Here is a 20,195-nt window from a genome sequence, read left to right as displayed (position 1 = left end):
CTCACAGATGTGCATAAGGAGCTTTTACTGTGGTTTGAGTGGTGTGTGCATGTGCGTGTGTGCGGCGTCCCCGAGCGAGGTCCCTCTGCTGGAGATCATTTTGCTACAGTGAAATGACCACAGATGCTTTTATTAAGTTTCTCTTATGAAAATATGATAGGGAAGGTTCTGCACTGGACAGTAAATGTTTAATTATTTCCCGTGAATAAGGATATTTTTATGGGCTGAATAAAAGCATCTGGTGTAATAATCCACGCAGGCTGAGTAGGCTGCACAGGTTGAAAGACTGGCCATGAAATCTGTAAATCTCCCTCTGTCCTGAGCCAAGACTTAAAGGTTATGTTTGCAAAAAAATCATAGAATTGAAAAAAAGTAATAAAAAATTACAATCTCTTTATTCTCTGTGTCAGAACGAGAGGACTAAACAGTGACTGAACAAAGTCCTCCTGGATCTGTGTGTCTTTTTGACCTCGCCTTAAAGGCAAAGCTCAGACTAGTTGCAAAGAATTGGATTTAGCACATACATGTGGTGACTATTACCCGCATGCTACTAGACATGTGTAGCTTGTAAAAAGTGTCTCTGAAACCAGGACTCATATATGCTAAACTGATGAGTGGTATGGCACCTTTGACCCAGACATGGAGCTGTTTATCTCCCGTTTACGATTCCTCCTCCTCCAGCACCTTGTCTCTGTGGGGACTCTTATCCTCCTAGAATTTACAGTTGCAGCATCACATCTGTATGGGTTTAATTGTGACCTTTTTGTTCTTATAACCTTTGACCCCACTGAGCTTCTCTAAAACCCAAACTTATGGAATCCATCATTCCTCTTGTCTTTCTGTTTCTCTTCTCCTTCCTGATTCTTCATTTCACAGACTTCCTGACTTTTTCCTGGCTCTACAGATCTGTTTTTCTGCTGTTTATTTCTGCTTCTTGTGTTTGCTTATTTGTTTGTTTATATGTGTTGGTACCACAAACCCACATAAGCCTAACAAGTGACGCAAATTTCCATTCACATGCACGAGATCTCAAATAACATCTCTGCTCTCTTGTCCCTTAGCTTTAGAAAGTAAGAGAGGAGAAGTAGAGAGGTGTGTGGCTCAGACAGATTGAAGAGAATCCAAGGGTTTCAATTACTTTTCACTGTATGGTAACAACATTTGAGCATATTAAAGGATAATGGTAAAATACAAAGATCTTGAACATGCACCTGACAGCCAGATTTGTGATTTATCACTGTGTCAAATTGGGTGATGTGCCGTGTGGGTGTGTGCGTACGTCTGTGCATGCAAACGCAAAACCAACACCAAAGTCCAAACACAAGTGTGTGACAGCCTACATTCCTCCATCATCCTGCATCTGTCAGAGTGTGTCAGCGGAGAACACAAATTTGAGATTTCCACATCCGCTGACATCATCACATAAATAGAATCAAAATCAATGCACGCTGATTACCATGGTGATGTTGTTATGGCGACCAATCAAAGGGAGAGGTGAGCTGATGGGTGGCTGTGTGTTCAGACTCTCCACTCCCCAAAATGCGCAGTGGAAAGAGAGCTGAGAGGTGGATTATTGCCTGGAGGCGACTGCAAAGAAATTGTAAAGAGCATGTTTATCACCCCTGCTTGAAGACTCGAGCTGCTTAGTCTCAGCTCATCTCATCCTGAAATTAAAACGCGCTAAAAAAAAAGAAAAACCCCACCTCCCGTAAGTGTCTGTTTGTACATTTGTGTGCCTTCTTGTGTTTAGCTCTATCACCTCCCCATACACTTTAGTCAATTAACTCCTTTAAAAGGCTCTAATTTAATAACGGAGTCTGTTGTGCTTGGCCGTCCGTATTCAAGGCCCAGCTGGGGTCACAAGATTCCTTTCCGGCATACAATTAAACAGGTTGCCAGCAACAAACAGAGCTGAGAGCCTCAGTGTCGGTCCACTTAACATAATATTACATACCTCAGTTGCCATGACAGCCGCAGTGTTTGTCTGTGCGTCTGTGATGCTGCAGGTGTAAAGCGATGCACTGAACTATTATTTGAGCTGAAACTTGAGACCAGAGACAGTGTGAAATAGGTCCGTCATTAACATATTATCTCCAGTGTGACAAGTGAGCTTTCTGCTGAGTTTACATTTGTGCTTAAGTGATGACATCTGGAGAGTGGGAGGCAGATCATGTTTTAGTCAGTGAACGGCAACTTTTTTTCAGCCACATTAGCCGAATAAAGTGCTCATGATACTTGACTTTTGCCTGCTTTCATGTAGCTGCCCTGACCACAAATCCACTGACCTAGAAATTTTTGACAGCTGACCGAACATTTTACCAGTCAGAACCAAGTTTCACACCCACCACTTCAATGGTGATTTCTTACCTTGGCACAGACTCTTACACTTGAGGAATGGAGACATCTGGCTAAAACTAGAATATGAAACCCTGAGCTTCCAAACGTGTGTGACTCTGAGAGAAACTTTTCAGCTGCTCCTTCCAAAGGAGGTGGGGGGAAAAAAAGAAAAGGCAATAATACCACCCAGTCCCTAAAAGTGCTCTGCTCTTTCTCAGAAGAACACAAAACGTCTGGCATTACAGTAAGTGACAAAAAGGGCGTTAAATTGAGTTTATGAGTAGATATTTCCATATGTGTATTTTCTTCCTTCACAGCTTTTGTTCCATGGTATGCGTGGATGGAGGTACAGTCCAGATAAAATGGCTCAGCCAGGAGATGGGCCTTGAGCATGTCTGTACCATGGTTATTTACATCAGAGCACTCCACATAAAGTCTTGTCCCACCGAATCATTTCTCTGATTGACCATGAGTGGAGCCTATCTGCGAGCCAGGCTTTGTATTATTTCTCTTCACTTTCTTGTTTGTTGTGTAGGTCCTTGTGCTGAGGTCTGTGCTTTCTGATCAGAAGTATGATTCAATTTTCATGTGCATCTCTAATGGAAATTCTTGTTAGTTTAAGCAGGAGAGCACACAGAGGCAGTGTGTGCATTTTTTTTTTTTTTTTTTTTTTTTTTTTTTTTTTTTTTGAGGACAACAGTTGTTGAATTGACAGCCTTCCTGACCTAAATCTCCCTGGAGTTTTGTATTGTGGGAAAACACATGTTGTTGTCCACTTTCCTGACACAGGCTAGGGAAAAACATACTTGGGCTTGAGGACAAAAAAGTTGAACTAAGGTCACTTTGCCAAGAGATACAGTATAACTGAACTCTCCGAGGATGTGTGTGCATGCCTGTGTGTTTGTGTGTGTGTGCGTGTGTGTGTGTATGCCAGGCTGCAAGCTAGAAAAACAGATGTGAACATACTAGTCTTTTAAGTGTGTGTGAGCATAAACCTGCACGATTGCGAGTGTAGATGCATACGTGACAGCCTGTGATGTGTTGAGCTGGACTCATGTGTGTTGTATGTAGTTTCCTCTCTACGCAGTAAAAGCTCCGGGATGCGTCTAAAAATACCGAGGGCCCGAGAGGAAAAGGAGTGAGGATGGAAACCGTTTACAGAAGCACACGAAGAACACAGGGCTCCTTCCAAAAGACAGCAGCCCGGGAGGGGAGGGTGCAGGCAAGGAGCCACAATGTGACCCGGGGGGTAAGGATATCCCCTCATTCTTCCACAGGTGCATGGTTATTTTCTTATTTACCTGAAGCCGAGTAAGTTACTCTGCTAAAGATGAGACACTGTGTTTTGTGGCGTTATATCGAGTTACACACTGCTGTATTAAACCCAAATGTGCCTCTCCCTGTACGTGTGTGTGTTGGCTGGCATTGAGGGCTGCATTAATCCAGGGTGGTACTGTACACTCATTAAGGTAATTTCCGTCTATTTACAGGATTAAAAACAGATTTCTGGAAGACGTAGATGCAGGGACAGACTTGTAGACGATTCGTGAAGAGGTGGAGGAGGGGTAAGGGGGAGGAGGAGGTGGAGGGGGCGGGTGGTGGTGAGGGGGAGGAGGAGGAGGAGGAGGAGGGAATCCAGATGGGAAGGAGCAGCATCGGCGCCGCAGGAGAGAGGCAGAGCAGAGAGTGTGGAGGAGAAGACGCGAAGCCTCATCTCTGCCTGGAGATGAAAGATACTTTTATCAAACACTGAACAATCGGATTTATCTCGGTGCCGCTATGTATTTTGGTATGTAAACGACGTGTTATGCTTTTAATCTCAAAAGAGTTTCTTTGGGGGGGTAATAACGCAGCGGAGGCACTTGTTGCTATGTTGAAATGGTTGGAAGCTTTGTGAAGTCAGTCACCTGCACGGTGGATTAGACAGAGCCAGTGATAGTGCAGTTTATTCAGTGCATCTTAGAGAATTAAAAGCCTAGATCATGGTCATGGTCACATTTATAGTCTTATTTTAATCCTCGTGAAAAATATAAATATAAATTGCATACAGGGCGAATTATTCAACAACAAGAGAAATGATATAGAATAACAGCATAAAATGATGGAGACAGAAAATATACTTTACTGTTGATTATCATGCATGTTTATACTGTTGAATAAAGGATCATTAGGAAAAACACTCGGACGAATTATTATTGCTTTTTATTATGAAATCACAATTAACGATGGCTAGTTGTGTTTTAATATTCTGTTTTAAAAAGTGACTGACCGTTTAAGGTGGAGTGTGTGTCTCTAGTCTACTGTCTCTCATCTCGTCCACGTGCTTCTTGAGTCTCATAGGTTCTTTTTTAAAAGTCATTTCTTGAAAATGCAGACACTCAGGTCAAACACATTACGTGCGCACACAAACATACATCACATACACGCATGACTGTAGCTAGTTAAAGGCAATCAGACTAATGGCAGAGCGGATGGGTGTGTTGTGATTTTGATTATGATGATTACACATGCGGGCTTGTCCTGAATCAAGTTGTAATCAAGCTCAGAGAACAAGCAAACTAGAAAACAAGCTTCCATAATCAGGACTCAGCAACACAAACAAGACGCTTATCTCACAGCACTTTTACTAATGGTCATATAGCACCAGAGCCGTGTGTGCGTGTGCGCGCGCGTCTGTGTGTATGTGTGGGTGTGAGGCCCCTGAGTACACCTGAGACAATCTGAAGGTCCTGTTTTTAAAGAAAGCTTGTCCAGTGTAATAAACTCTCATAATAAGTGAACTTCTAGAGCTGAAACGATTAGTCAGTGAATCAGATTTTCATTATTTGGTTAATGATATAAGCCATTTTTGAGCAAAAGTTCCAAAACGTTTTATGGCTCAAGCTCATATCTAACGTGAGTTTGTTCTGATTATTTTAATTTACTATGATCATAAACTGAATGTCGTTTGGTGACAGCACTTTGAGCTCTGTGAGCTAATAATGCTCAGATTTTTTTCTCAATTTTGTGACAGTGATCAACTAATACTGAAATAATTATTTGTCACAGCTCTGAGGAGTTATGCAGTTAGAATTTTTAGAAAGATGGATGAATCAGTATATTTCTGCCTATCATAAGCGTACACATAGGTGCAGCTGTCATCAGAGTTGAAAGAAGACATGTACAGAGTCTTTACTTTAGCAAATGTGAGACAATATTTATGCAGCATTTAATTATTATATATATAATACGATAGGATTATTCCTACTGATGGATTTCTGTGTAAGTAGCATTTAATTGTTTGATCTAATGCATCATAGTTTATTAAATGATCATGATCAAATGATGTTTTGTAAAATCTTAGTCTTCAAAGAACATTATGTTCTCAAAAGAAGGGAAATAGGGATAGGACACGATGAGCTTTCAAGTATAAGTACCTCAGAACTGTATTTTAGTACAGTAAATGTACGCAGTTACCTTCTGTCTCTGCTTGTCATACAAATTCCATATTGTATGTTGCTGCCTAAGTGGATGAGAGGGTGGCTCAGACTTACATTAGATAAAGTGATGTTTGATTTGAGTGAACCTTCACTTTATTTCAGTCACTGCCAGTGTGGATTAGTGAAACTCAAGTAAGACACAGGACCATTAAGATTAAACAACATTTTATTATTTTCTAAATAAATTATATATATTCATATTTATATATTTTGTTTAGTTCTCTTATGGGCTACAGAATGTGTTTTGTCAAAAACACCTATTTTTGTTTCTTTTCTATTTTTAGGGGACAATGCACTTACATCAACACTTGCATTCAACAAGTGTTAAAGTAACCCTGCCTGGGTTAGCTCAACAGCTAATTTGCACCTGTAACCCTGACACAATTAAAAAGTGACAAATAAAAAGCATCACACACACAGTAGGGAAGTTGCAAGTTGAAGATATTAAAGGAAAAACTGAAGGAAATGTTTCAGGACTCTTTGTCCTCACGATTTTAAACAAACAAGTTTTTGAGCTCAAAACTTGAGTACAGAATGTCTTCAGCTTGTCCTCTCTGCTCTAAAAAGAATCAGCTCATCTCTGTTGCATCATTGCTCCATATGTTTATTTATCTACCTATCTCCTCCCTGCTATGCCGTCTCCTAGGTAATGTGTGTCACAGCGCGCTGCCGCCGCTGGCCCGTCCCACGCTGAGCAGGACCCAGGCCTCCCCCGACCCAAAGCCCCTCCTCCCCTTCCACCTGTTGCCTGGATTCACTGACGTGAGTAGTGTCAGTCAAAGTAGTTTTCATGGCAACCACAATCTCACCTACTGAACTCAGCTGCCTTTGAAAAAAAAAAAAAATCAAAACCCCAAATATTGACTTTGTTACGCCCTTTTCTGCTGTAAGTGTAGGAGTTTATTTCATGGAGGACTTTGCCTGTGTGGAGTTATTTTTTAATACACAGATGTACCAGTGCGCTGCCTACATCTTTCCAAATATATCACCTCTGATGCAGAGAGCTGTGACATTTCCACACAACCTGGGGGGTGGAGCTGATTCTTTGGTATTCCTCACGCAGAGCTTTTCTTAGAGCTGTCTGGCCCAGTGTTTGTGAAGGGTGAAGGTGGAGACAACCAGCGCTGGCCAAGAGCAAGCCCTGAGGAGAGTTGATGTGTCAAGCGGGGCTGAGGGCTGACGTCTGGTTTACAGGGGAATCTTGCTGTATGTCTTAATATACTCCTGGCTGTATGATGTGTGAATTCATCAGTGTAGTATATGTAGTACAGCTAGACTATATATCTGAGATGTACTCACTGACATAACACAGTCTCTTATGCTTCTTTTAGTGTGTATTATTTTTCAGCAAATGAAGCCAAGAAAACATGATCTGTTTTTTTTTTTTTTTGGCCCTACATTTTCGATAATATCAATCTCAATACAAAACCTACACTTAAAATGAGGAGGCTGAAAACCACTAATAACCTCATCACTGAGTCTGTCGAAAACCCACCCTGAGGCAAAATTGACAATTTTCCTTTCGTTCCTCCCTCCTCTTCACTTTTGTGTCGTCTCTAATCCATGATGTACTCTTAGATGTTTGGAAGAGATACACAGAGACACAAATTGGAGAGGCTTGCTTGCGTGTATGCGTGCACATTTGCTGGACTGTCAGTGTTCAATGTGTGTGAGGACTGTGTGTATCTCTTACCTCTTTCTCTTTGTCAAAAAGTCATTCATCCACCTGAGGAGAAAACTGACATCGGCCTGGGTCTCAGCCTCCTCCCCATCCATTTCACCACACACTCTCCTCTCTTTTCATCCATCCCTTCCACGTTGCTCTTGCTCCATCACCCTTTTGACTTCAGCCATCTTTTTGTATGTATTTTCCACTTTGTCTCCTCACATGCTTTTCTTGCTTTTAAAGTTTTCAGCTCCTTATCGCTCTACCTCCTCTTCCTATACCACAAATAGTCAAAATAAAAATGATACAAATTTTGATCAAAATCTCTCTTTCACTCTTGGTAAATGATCTTCACACTTGAGTCAGAAAACCTGTCTCACAAACTGGCTCACACGCACAGGTTATTCTCACGTCACGCTCTCCCTGTTGGGTCACAGCCCCACGCACCTATTTATAACGCCTATCTCTCTGCTTTCTTTCATTTTATTTGATTTCTCACATTCTGTAGTCACATAAATACTTTTTTTGTGAATTACTCTTAACTCTTTTTAAATTTAGTGAAGTTAGAAAAGGAGCATTGGCTAAATGTCTAAAATAAAATTCAACACACGCACTGAAAGCCCCGTCTACCTCCTCTACAAGGCTGCTGCTGATGATTATTGTTATTATCAGTTAATCTGCTCATTATTTTCTCGATTAATCTTTTAATCATTTTTTATAAAATGTCAGAATAGTGAAAAATCTGTATTAATATTTATATTATTCCGATTTCCTAGAGCCAAATGTAACTTGTCTGATGTCTTGTTTTAACTTACCAACAGCCCCAAACCCCCAAATAGTCAGTTTGCTGTTGTATGTGACAAGGGAAAGCAGTAAAGTCCCACACTGGGGAACTGGCATTTTTTGCTCAAAAAATGACTGGAAGAAAGGATTGATTAATTATGATGTGTTTTCTGTTGAGTCATTAATCAAGTAATTATTTGTTATATTTAATAAATAAATTACAGCTCTGAGGTCAGAATAGCGTGTTCCTTAGATGCATTTGAAGTTTTTATTTAAATGTTGTCCAGTGAAAATCTGTGGTACCACTGAATTTGAAAAAAAAAAAGGAAAAAGGAATAGTGTAAATTAACTTTTGTCTCAAATATATTTCATCTGCAAACTGAATTGTGCATCATAGTATTAAGGGAATCTTCTACCTCCCCTGATGTGAACCTGTGGGTGTTAAAGTAAGTGGGCACACAGCTGAACTCTTGCTGCCAGCATTTTTTTTCTGGAATGTGTGTTTTTTTTGTGTGGGTTTTCTGTGTGTGTTTGTGTATAAGCCTGTGAATGCAAATGCAGTGTGTGTTGGCCTCTGTAAAGCACTGCACAGGAGTTTGTTTGGTGCCCACATGTGGGTTGTCATGGTTACAGGGTTGCACGCGTGTGTGTGTGTGTGTGTGTTTGTGTGTGTGGATGTTTGTCGTGAGCCAGGGATCCAGAGTTGCAAACTGGGACTTCACCGGCCAGTTTGGCTTGTAATTTGACAGTGATTCTTTTTTTTTTTCCTGAAAATGGAAATAAAAAGTGTGTTTGTTTCCAGACAAATAATAATTTAAATGACAAAGAACCAAAAGCAGCAGCTCATTCATCACAACCCACCGCTTTTTAGACGCTTGACGTCATGCTTTCACACATAGCTGTCACGCTGGCACATAATGTAAATCCAGGAACATTCATCATTATAAATATTGAGGCTCTTGACTGCGCTCCAGGTAAAAGTCTGCTTTACTTCACTAGGCCATATGTTTCAGCCATAACTCACTCCCTGGAGCTGAGTGTGTCTGACACGCCACCACCGCTTTATGTGAGGAGGTTTCTATAGAGAAAATGTGCAGATAATAATTGATGCTGTGTGGTGGACGTCTTTATTTGCTATATCATCCAGTAATCTTACTGCTTTTATTGCTCTTAATGTTATAATACGCAGGGAGGGTACAGATTGAGGCAGATTTGTTTCAGCAGGTGATGTAGTGCGTGTGCATATAGAAGAAAGAAAGAATAGCCAATGAGTAAGAAGGGCAAAATGACTTTGCCACAGGTGCTAGTCCATCCCAGAGTGTGGAGCGTGAATGAAGGGTAAGAGAGTGAGTCTACGGGGAGTCAGGGAGGTGACTTTGATCAGACGGAGATGAAGGGAGAGGCAGAGGGTTCAGAGGGGAGCAGATGGAGGGGTGAAGTGAGGAATGTGTGATGGAAGGTCAGATGGTGATACAGGAGCCCTGGGGCTGAGGAGGGAGGAGGGGGCACAGAGACATGCTTTCACTGATGTTAAACTGCTCAGGCTCATTCAGGGAAACACAACAACTACACTCACATTCTCATAAACGTTAAACATTAATGTTAAACATTAACGTGGCCCTGTTGTTATTTCCATGTTACATTTTTCACTGTATATTTTCACATCGTGGTCATTACAAATGTCTCATTAAGGATTTCTTAGTTTTTATAATTTGGTGATTTGTATTTTACATGTTACACAAAAGTATTGTATATATTATGCAAAGAGCTGCAGGGAAACAGAGGGAGGTGAGAGACCAATGACTGAAGAGGTGCATTCCAGTGCAGCTGCCTAGAGTGATGATCAAAAACACACACACACACATTTGAGTCCAAGAATTCATCTTTGGCACTAAAGAAACAAGCACAATCTCCAGTGCAGTGCTACATGTTCCCAGGGCTTACAGAACTAGCTGGCTGACCCATAACAACACATAAATTCTTACATCACCTCCAGCCAGATTTCCATAAAGCCTCTCAGGTTGTGGCTGCTTATATGACTCTCTACATTTCATCACAGGTAATAGGTTTGCTTTGCTCCACAAAGGCCAGTTGGGTTTTATTGCGTTGAGTATGTGTGCTCATTAAAACTTCCAGTAGGTAATGTCCAGGGGTGCATAGCGCTGTGTGGTCAGAAACTGGTGTTATGTTAACACACATACACATACAGGCTAGGGAGGTGTACTGCCTGTTTCTTATACTTATTAAGAAACCTATTCTGCATGGGATTTATCATTAGTTGATTTGTGAGTATTCACAGTACAGGGCAATGCAAACACCACACCACAACACAACACATGATATATAACTTTGTATTCTCTGAACAATAATGGTAACTGATCACACCTTACAAGGAATGTTTCAAAACCCCACCTTTATTTCAAACTCTTTGACTTGAAAGACCATCCACAGGGTCAGTGTCATGGAGTTTTTCCAGAACAGGGCTGGGTGAGGAAACACTCACCTCCTGTAGGCTTTAAAGGCTGTAAAAAGTTTGTAGTTTGTCCATTATGGAGAACAGGGGATGTGGTCAGGTTGGCTTCATGGTGGTCCACTGCAGAAAAAAAAGAACCAGAACATTTTTAGACATTTTCAAATAACAGTAACATCTGCTTCATCATCTACTTCTCTGCTGTACATCTGAATCTGTATTGTGCTAGTTTGCTATGTTGCTTTTTGTTTAGGAAACACACCATCGGGCTAGACAGTGATTGAGCAAGGATTGTGTGTTTCTGATCTATGGAGGAGAATGAAGTTCTAACTTGTGTCAGTAACAGTGTTACTTTAAACCTGTAATGGTTTAGTCTAGGTGTAGTCTCTCTAGAGAACAGAGCATGTGATTTGTTATTTTAATCTGAAAATCTTCCTGCTGTCTCTAGTGAATGATAGTACATGTTGCTCTGTGTGTATGCATGTGATTGTGTAACATGCATCGCACCAGCATATGTGTTTGCTGTTGTGCTCATGCACATGACTGAGTGCCAGACCAAATACTTTCCCATTCAGGTGCTCCTTACAACCCCCACCTCTAACCTGAGGTATTATAAATCTGTGATTTTCTGAAAGAAACTTACTGGTTTGCAGACAGCATGTCATTTACAGCTTAGATGATCCCTTTCACTACCTACTCAGTCTTGTCTTTCACAGTTCTAAACCAGTCATGACCTTAACGTTACACTTCTCCTTTGTTGCAGATGGATCACGTCCATAAAGCTCTGATGGGCCCAGGCTTCAGCCTAACCTCACCGCTGAAGAGGAAGCCCAGTTCCTGTGGAGTCTGTCGACTGAGGTTCAATTCCGAGGTGGGTGGTGTCATGTGGGAAACACATGCTTCAAACTGTTTTTCTTTCAGGGTGCTTTTATTTCTCACATACACCCTTGCATGACAGTTGAAAGGCTGAGGAGACCTGCCTTTGTATTTGGCTGTTGTACTGGTTCTGAGGTGTTAGAGCTGTCTGATTTAGTCACCGGGTGAAATGTGCACCTTAGCAGAGCAAGATGTTTTTTTTTTTTTTTTGTGCTAATTACAAAACGATTTATAAACAAGCACTGTCATGTACTACACTGCAATCCAATAACACCAGTCCTATTTCAAACAAGAAAGAAAGCCTGAGAAAGTATTGCACAGAAATCACTGTCAGAAAAAATATGTAAATGTAAAACAAGAGGCTGTTTTACTCCAATATTTACAGTTGTTACAACTGGTGCAAGCAAGCACTTATATCATTACAAACTTTGATTTACTTGTTGCTGTGTGTCTGCGTATTAAAACAGTCATAACAGCCCCTAAAACGTCCTGCAGGGGCTCCATTTTTATCACATTCAGGTCAGATATTGTCTCTGAAGAAGAAAACAGTGTCAGGTTTACATAACTAAATAACTGTGTGCATTTAGTTCATACCTTCTTGTTTGCTGTTGTGCACACAGGTGCAGGCTTCCTCTCATTATAGTGGCACCAAACATGCGAAAAGGCTGAAAGCTCTGGACGCCCCAGATTCAAAGATCAGGACCTCTGAACCAGTCGCCAAGGAAACCACATCGCAAATCCTCTTGTCACCCTGCTCACAGCCCTCCAGCTCCGACACGGCATCAGGAGGTGTGTGCCTGCATGTTTCCCCCTGTGTATATGTGTGTATGCAGACATCAAATATATGACAGCGTCAGATATATGAATGTACGGCTCAAAGCCTTTTTTTTCCCCAGCCATGACTTTGACTCTTTGATGTGATAAACCTTCAGCTGCTTTGGGTTTCACAGTGCAGAGATTAAAGGTTGAGCATTATCCTCTGCTCCTTCTTCATGTCTACATTTACTGACCTCATTCAGTAGCCTCCTGAGATCAAAAACACACTGTAAATGCTTTGAAAATGATCTGTGGGTTGCTGGTACCTACAGTACATGTGTACCTGGTAATATGTCAGCGTGTGGAGTGTGGAGGTGTGTCAAAGCGTTGATTGCTGTCCAACTTGAGTATATATACACTGTTGCCCATAATGTTGGAAATAAAATATATTTTACCTCCTCTCATGAAATGATTGTGACAGTGTGATTCTCCAATGTGATCACTGATGTGTATAAATAGGAATAAAAAGAGGAATGTGTCTGAAAACAAAATTATTCCAACTTTATGGGCAACAGTGCATATATATATACCCACACATATATATATAAACATAAGTGTGTGGGTATGAAAATAATGCTTTTGTTGTAAGCTTAAGGACAAAAAGATTGAAGAATTGTACTTGACACTGCTGATATGAGAGTTTGTTTGAGAGAAAGAATAAGTGATCATTTCCTGTTTGGAGTTAGTTTGAGGGAAGTGGATGAGACAGCTGGAGAGCTCTCTGAAGATTTACTTCAGCAAACAGCCTCGTCGCTTCTCAGAGCGGGGAATCAATGGTAACAAACAGACACTTATTCAGCTAGGCAGAGCTAATCATTGTTATTAGGAAAGAGTGAATCCTTAAATCAGCACACACTCCTCCAGGGAACCTCTACAAGTCAGTCTCACAAAAGATAATAGAGCCAAATCATCTTTATACAAAACTGTGTGTTTAAGTGCTGGGAGACAGATCCTAGGGGAAATCATTGATTATTAGTGCGATTAGAGAGGTTGATAGAGCTCATAATCACCTATAGCCTGGTGAGTTTTTATCTCTGTCTCGAGGCAAGTCATGAAATTGGTGCTTTTGTGAGCTGTAAGAGTTCAGGAATTTCATAGAAGTGGAAAAATGTTTGTCCCCCACTCATCCAACTTTTTCGGTCTCCATCTCTCTTTCTTGCCATCTCTTTGACTCTCACGCTACTTACTATGCTCTGTCTTATTAATGTCATAATGTTCTGTTTTTTTTTTATTTATTTCAGAACCCTCAGCACCTAACCCTACCTCTGCAGTGGCACCATCAAGCGGCGGCCCCACTGAAACTGTGAAAGCGCCGTCTGAAACCTCCCTCTCACCCAGCTCGAGGTCAACAGACAAAGAGACACAAAGAGATGGAGACATGGAGGTTGCTCCAGAAGAGGAGACGGAAGAAGAGAAAGCCATACGTCTTCTCTACTGCTCCCTCTGCAAGGTGGCCGTCAACTCAGCCTCGCAGCTGCAGGCTCACAACAGTGGTGAGAAACTGTACTCATTGCAGTGGCTGAGTTTAGCCTGCTTGTGCTGTGTTTAATACTGTGTTTAACATTGTGTTAATGTAACTTTATATCTGCTCAGGCACAAAACACAAGACAATGCTCGAGGCTAGGAGCGGTGATGGAGCCATCAAGTCCTTCCCGAGGACGGGGGTGAAGGCCAAGTTGGCTATGCCGGCTGAGCCGTCAACTGGACTCCAGAATAAAACTTTCCACTGTGAGATCTGCGATGTGCATGTCAACTCCGAGACTCAGCTCAAACAGGTTCGTTGCTAAAAATGCAGACTTAAAAAACAAAGCTTAGGTTGGAAAGTTGTTATCCTCATTAACACAGAGATGAATTTCACTCACTATGGTTGTAACACAGTACATTACAGAATTATTTGCTCGTTTCTGTAAGTTAATTAGTTCACATAAGTCTTGGATCATGTGATATGTGATAGTTAAGGTCCAAATGTCAGACATAGATGTGAGTTAATTTGACTTTGATACAAATGTGTGAATATGCCTGAACAGTGGCTCATTATCAGAAAGCTTTTGCATGGACATCCCTGGGTTAGTGATATAGGCACAGTGAAATGCAGTGTGGAGCCTTGTGAAATAGGACTCAGATTTCTGTGTGCACAGTTACATTCTCTTACATTTACCATTAGCTATAAAAACAAGCAGGTTTAATTGTCTCAACAGCAACGACTTTGTTGTTTGATTTAGATGAGATTGAAGACAAAGTCTGTTTTATATTTTATTGTTCATTTTACAGTGATATAAGGGATACGCTATTTAGTATAATATCCTTAATTTTACTTGTTTTGTGTTGTAGGAACTTACAGATTTTATTTGTAGAACTTGAGAGAGAAAACATTTTTTTCATTTGCTAGTTATCTGACAAATGTTTCATCATGGAAAAAGTTAAGTCTTTGTGGTCTTGTATGTGCGTGACACAACGAAGAGCTTGACTAACTCACTACCCAACCATCGTTGCGACACCCACTCAAGTACAGCGAACACTGGGCAGGTGACACCAGAAACTGGCTCATTGCTCTTCTTACTGGTTAAGTTGCGCATGTAAAGCTATGAAAAGGTCAACTGTCACACAGATTTGCCATTCACACAGTCAAACCCTCAGCAGAGCCACCACCAGCAATTCAGGACCATGCATATTTTATTCCAAATTACAGTGTGAACATCTCACACCTGTCGCTGCAGGTGAGTTAAAATCACAGATCCCTAAACATAATGAGCACAAAGACACTTATTCTGAATATGATGTTAGCATCTCTGTTCGTGATATGAATGCATAGTGTTGGTCTTCATATTTGACTGTTTAAAAGTTAACTTTGGCCAGGTGCTCATGAATATTTAGCAATTCACTGCTGATTGTGTGCCGCGCTGGCCGAAGCCATCTGTTTGTGCTTGTCAATCAAATCAAAAGGATTTCCAAACCTGCTCCCCATGAATAATTTGAATTTCAAAGTCAGAGCCAGCAAAATATCAACATTCTGCCTGAATTGTCAAAATTGGAACTTTGATTAGACTTCCTTTAATTTCCTCTTCACTGATTTTTCAAATTTCAAGGCAAAGGTGACTGTGGCCTTCTATCTTTGTCTGCTCTGTCTTTATGCTGCTGCCTGCGTCTGTCCTGCTTTTATTTATCTGAGTGTTTCTCTGTTCGTCCCTCTCCTTCCCTCCAGCACATCAGCAGTAGGAGACACAAGGATAGAGCAGCAGGTAAACCAGCCAAGCCTAAGTTCAGCCCATACACTCCCACCCAGCGTCACCAGAGTTTCCAGGCAGTGAGTACTCTGCTGTTGCTTGATTTATTTTCACCCCTCATCATTGTGTTTGTGTACATGAGCTGATTCTCTAGAGCCTTTTCCAGGAAGCTCCGCTCCCCACTGCCAACGAGACAAATTGTCAGCGATAACTGAGGCTAGGAGTGGCGATGAAGATGAAGAATCTTATGCCTGGAATGTTTTTCTCCAATGACGTTATGAGGACAAAGGCAGATTATATTAGCAAAAAGAGCAGATTCTTGATAAGGTTGTTTTCTGATAACTGGGACAGCTTATACCTCTGTTGGCCAAGAAGCTACACGATTTTATCTCCTTGTCCTCCTCTGGTTTCCTACTTAAAGTGCTCAATTTCCTTTTGAGAGAAAAAAAAAAATCTTGATTGTAGTTTGTTTGTCTGTCTGTGTTTCCTCCTCAGATTCGGCTGGCTCTACGGAAGAACCAAGACCTGACCAAACCTCTGGCCTCGTGTCTCCTACAGCGTCAGCTTTCCATTGCCGCCGCCATGGCCACGCTGCCCCCCTTCCCTCTCCGGCCTGCCTCAAACTCGAGCCCTGCCCTGTTTCAGAGTCAGCCCCTTCCCCAGGCACTGCTGCATCCAGCCCCTGGACCCATCTGTTCAACACACACACCAGTCCTGTTCTCTCCCTACTGACCCAGTCGACGTCTTAAATCAGTTCTGAACTACAGGTAAAAGCAGACCTGGGACCTGCACAAGATGTGATATAAGACAGTGTTTGCTGTACTCCACATACCAACAGATCCTCTGTGTGTCATGGACCAGGACTGAAGACTATTTACTAGGGCCAGAACCATATGACAGGTTTGGACGGAGGGAGTACAAAGAGGCAAATGAGCGAAAACAGTATTTTCTGATGTGAGCGTGTGTGTGTGAATGTGTGTGAGTGCACGCACAGATGTAGCCATCACAGGAGAACAACTTTTTACAGTGTTTTTGCTCTATTCCATGAACTTTTATAGATTTACAGATAATCTGTATAACATCCAAGAAAGTCCCTCTTTAAACAGACTTTGCAGTTTAGTTCAATATAGATTTAAGAAAGATGCAGAGTGGTGAACTTCCATGATTATAACTGTGTGTGTGTGTGTGTGTGTGTGTGTGTGTGTGTGTGTGTGTGTGTGTGTGTGTGTGTGTGTGTGTGTGTGTGTGTGTGTGTGTGTGTGTGTGTGTGTGTGCAGATATGCCTATATGAATGAATGTATGAATGCCAATCAGAGCATGCTTGACTCAAGAAGTTTATTATTTTCCAATAAACAATAGCTGTGAATACTCCCAGTGGATTCTGGAAAATTCTTTCTTACTTTTAGGAGCCTGATTGCAGCCTCATGGGGATATTAATGAAAATGTCTCCAAACACTAATTTAATGCTTCAAAACATGAATTTTGTTAAATAAATGAGTGCAGTAGCATTCCAGCATAACATTGATCAGTTTGAGGGATGGATCCTTGTTACAACAGACTCATTAAATGAAACGCAATGGAAGAACAAATGTCTATCTTAGTCCTTTTAGCTCCTTGTGTTCGTGTTCACCCAGACATGTAGACGTGCCAAGATGCAGTCAGGCATCGTCTCCTCCAAAACCCATAACTCTCTGAATTCAGACTCTGACTTAAGCCCATTTCATCCTCCTTTGCTACTTAGCGGCACGCAAAAACATTGCATGCATTCAGGTTTTTGCCTAAAAACATAATGAAAAAGACACATCCATAGCCTTTATTTGGCTTCAGGAAACTTTGAAGGTGTTTTTTTCCCAACTATTTATTACTTAAGAGTACAGATAAACCTTTGTCCCCCCTCGTCCCGTCCAGCTTCATTCTCTGAAATAAATCAAAGCAGGAATGCTCTGTGCAACTTTGTGTTTTTGATGAGGTTTGTTGCACTGCAGCCAACGTGTAGCTCTTTTTACTAAGCGCATGTTTTAGAGGAGATTAATTTTAAGAGGTAAAGGTATAGAGAGATTTTGTATCACTGCTGAACAATCGCTGATCTGAGGAGCTGCAGTAGGTTTATGGTTTAGATGCACTTCAAGCAGGCTTTCAGATTTTGTCTCTGGCTGTTTTTTCTGTATTGTCTGTGCATGAGCCCTGTGTGAAAAAGACACAACTGTAAACCATTGTTATTGTGATTGAATTTGTGAGATCGCTGATGAGATTCCATGGTGACATTATCTGAATGATGAGGCTGAACTCAGTTTATCAGGTCAGAGGCTGTGTGGTTGCTGCCTTTTCAACTTTCTGTGACTTCTCTTCTTCTCGTTTTGGTCTTTCATCAGTCAACTGACACCAAACCGGATTAATTAGTTAGATATTTTCTGCTTCTGTCTCCCACAGCCACTCCAAAGTAAATAATTCCACCATCCAATTCACAGAATTATCATCCAATCAATCAGTGCCTCCCGATTCTCCCAGTTGTCACAGCGGTCATCATTATTATTATTATTAATTGTCTGGGGTAGTGATTGTGAACATCTGTGTGTGGGATGCTCAATTCTCCACAGGCTGTCGGAATTCAGACCTCCTCTGGCCCCTCAACTCCCTGGCTCATTCCCTCGCCAGCTTTCACTGCCTTTTCTCCTACACTTTTTGTCATCTTTCTTTTGTTATCTCGTGATTATGTTCACTCTCTCCATGGCCTTTCTGTCTCTCACCCCTCTATCAGGTTTGTGGCATGCACGCACACATGCACACATAGACATATGCTATGCATGTACAAATATACACAAACATAAGTCATGTGTACAAAAGCCTAACTTGGCATCCAGGGAATTTTTCATTCTCTCCTACCTGGAGAGAGTACAAAGGTAGAAAGCAGAGCTGTGCATGCCGTGAGAGGACAGCTTTGTGCGCTGTGCACATAGAAAAAGACTATAATAAGCTTTTGGCATAAGGATGCAGCTTTTTGACTTTTGCACATTGCACTTTAATTCATATCATAAAACAAAGGTGGTCATGGGTAATTGCAATGAGACTATGACCAACAGAAATGACGGATGGAAAAAATGATTTTATGACAGTCAACTGGAAAATAAAACATGAAATACTACTGCAATCGGTATTCTCAATCCAAAACTTTCTTTGCAAAGTGCGTTTTAAAAGTCTGCATACAAGTAGGTGCTGAATAAATAAAGTTTAGTAAGTTAAACAAAAGTGAGTACTGGGGGGAATCTTGATGCTAAACAAGAATTGATTGGAGGAATAGGTCAGCATTTTAGAAAATACAATTTCCTTTCTTCATGAGTGTTAAATGAGAAGATTGATGCCACTTTCATGTTTGTGCATTAAAAATAAAGGTAGAGCCAGCTGCTGGTTAGCTTAGCTTAGCATAAAGGCTGGAAATGGGGAAACAACAAGCCTGGGTCCATCCAAAAAAAAAAAAAAATCCTGCTGATCAGCACCTCCAAAGCTTGAAGTGTAAAACACAAGAATTCATTATTTTATGGGCGGTCATCATGGATAAATTGGCAATTATGTAGTGGACTATTTCAGGAACAGGAACTTCCTGGAGTCTCTCTGCTTCTGGCAAAGAAACAGCCTGCCCCATAACACCCATTTAAACGCAGAATTGTTGTTTTTACACTTTCCCTTATTTACATATTAAACAAGCAAGATACAAGGTGTTAATTAGTGAGTTTTTGAAATGCTGGTAGGTTGGTATGGTTGCACTCTGACAATCAGGGTAGCTGTTTTGTCCTGTTTCCAGGCTTTATGCTAAGGTAAGCTAAGCGGCTGCTGACTCCAACGACACGTATGAATGTTTGGTTTTATTCTTGACGAGAAAGCAAATACATGTATATAATCTCACTGAAAAACAACCAAATAATTAATAAATTATAGTAAGTATTTTCACCATATTTGACTGACTCATTCAGAAACTCATCCAGAGACCATTTGACAAACAGAAATCCTGCATCTTAAACCTGTTAAAAGAGCTGTATATCTAAAGGCTGACAGTTCAGATAATAAGTCAACAAGACCTGTACAAGCTGCACTGTGGGAGTTGTGTTTCTCCAGCTCTAGTGGGTAGGCAAAAGGTGAGCAGGCAGAGGGGAACCATGGCACAAGCACCATCTGTCTCTTCCCCAGCTGTCCAGGGAGCAAAAGTTGAAAGTTCAGACACAGTCGTCTCTCCTAGGTATCTACTGTTGCTCTTGCAGTACCACTTTGTTTAGTCCCTGTGAGGCTTTCCGGGCCTGTGGAGGCAGTGCAGCAGTTTGGCACGGAGTAACAGATCAGTGAACGGACGGGATGTTAGCTGTGAAGTAAATGACTCAGCAGGGTGTTCAAGAGCAGGCTGTAAGGCATAATGACCAAACTGCATCCCACAGAGTGCCAATTGTGTGTCTGTGGCTCAGTGCGACTGTTGTCTGGATTCAAAGAGAAGTGCTGGTAAAGGAGTGCTCCTTCAGTTTGGCTTGTTAGCAATGCAGAGACTGGCCATCCTTACA

At 41.3% G+C, this 20,195-nt stretch overlaps 1 protein-coding gene across 3 annotated transcripts; it reads left to right on the top strand.

The window, feature by feature from the left end:
* The first annotated feature begins 3,995 nt into the window (after positions 1-3,995).
* Positions 3,996-17,506, top strand: LOC121192492 (zinc finger protein 385D-like). 3 transcript variants are annotated; one of them, XM_041054248.1, is made up of 8 exons: positions 3,996-4,126; positions 6,463-6,578; positions 11,499-11,606; positions 12,232-12,400; positions 13,669-13,920; positions 14,021-14,202; positions 15,630-15,731; positions 16,147-17,504. In XM_041054248.1, the coding sequence occupies exons 1-8, from the start codon at positions 4,117-4,119 to the stop codon at positions 16,381-16,383; spliced, it is 1,176 nt and encodes a 391-aa protein (XP_040910182.1). In that variant the 5' UTR covers positions 3,996-4,116; the 3' UTR covers positions 16,384-17,504. The 3 variants fall into 3 exon arrangements, with proteins under 3 accessions (XP_040910182.1, XP_040910180.1, XP_040910181.1); XM_041054246.1 differs by having other exon boundaries at positions 4,021-4,126; positions 15,630-15,666; positions 16,147-17,506; XM_041054247.1 differs by lacking the exon at positions 6,463-6,578 and having other exon boundaries at positions 4,034-4,126; positions 16,147-17,505.
* The last annotated feature ends 2,689 nt before the right edge of the window (positions 17,507-20,195 follow it).

The sequence above is a fragment of the Toxotes jaculatrix genome, chromosome 13 (assembly GCF_017976425.1).
Source record: "Toxotes jaculatrix isolate fToxJac2 chromosome 13, fToxJac2.pri, whole genome shotgun sequence".
In the NCBI taxonomy this organism is placed as follows: Eukaryota; Metazoa; Chordata; class Actinopteri; family Toxotidae; genus Toxotes; species Toxotes jaculatrix.
This window is presented reverse-complemented; position numbering and strand designations above follow the sequence as displayed.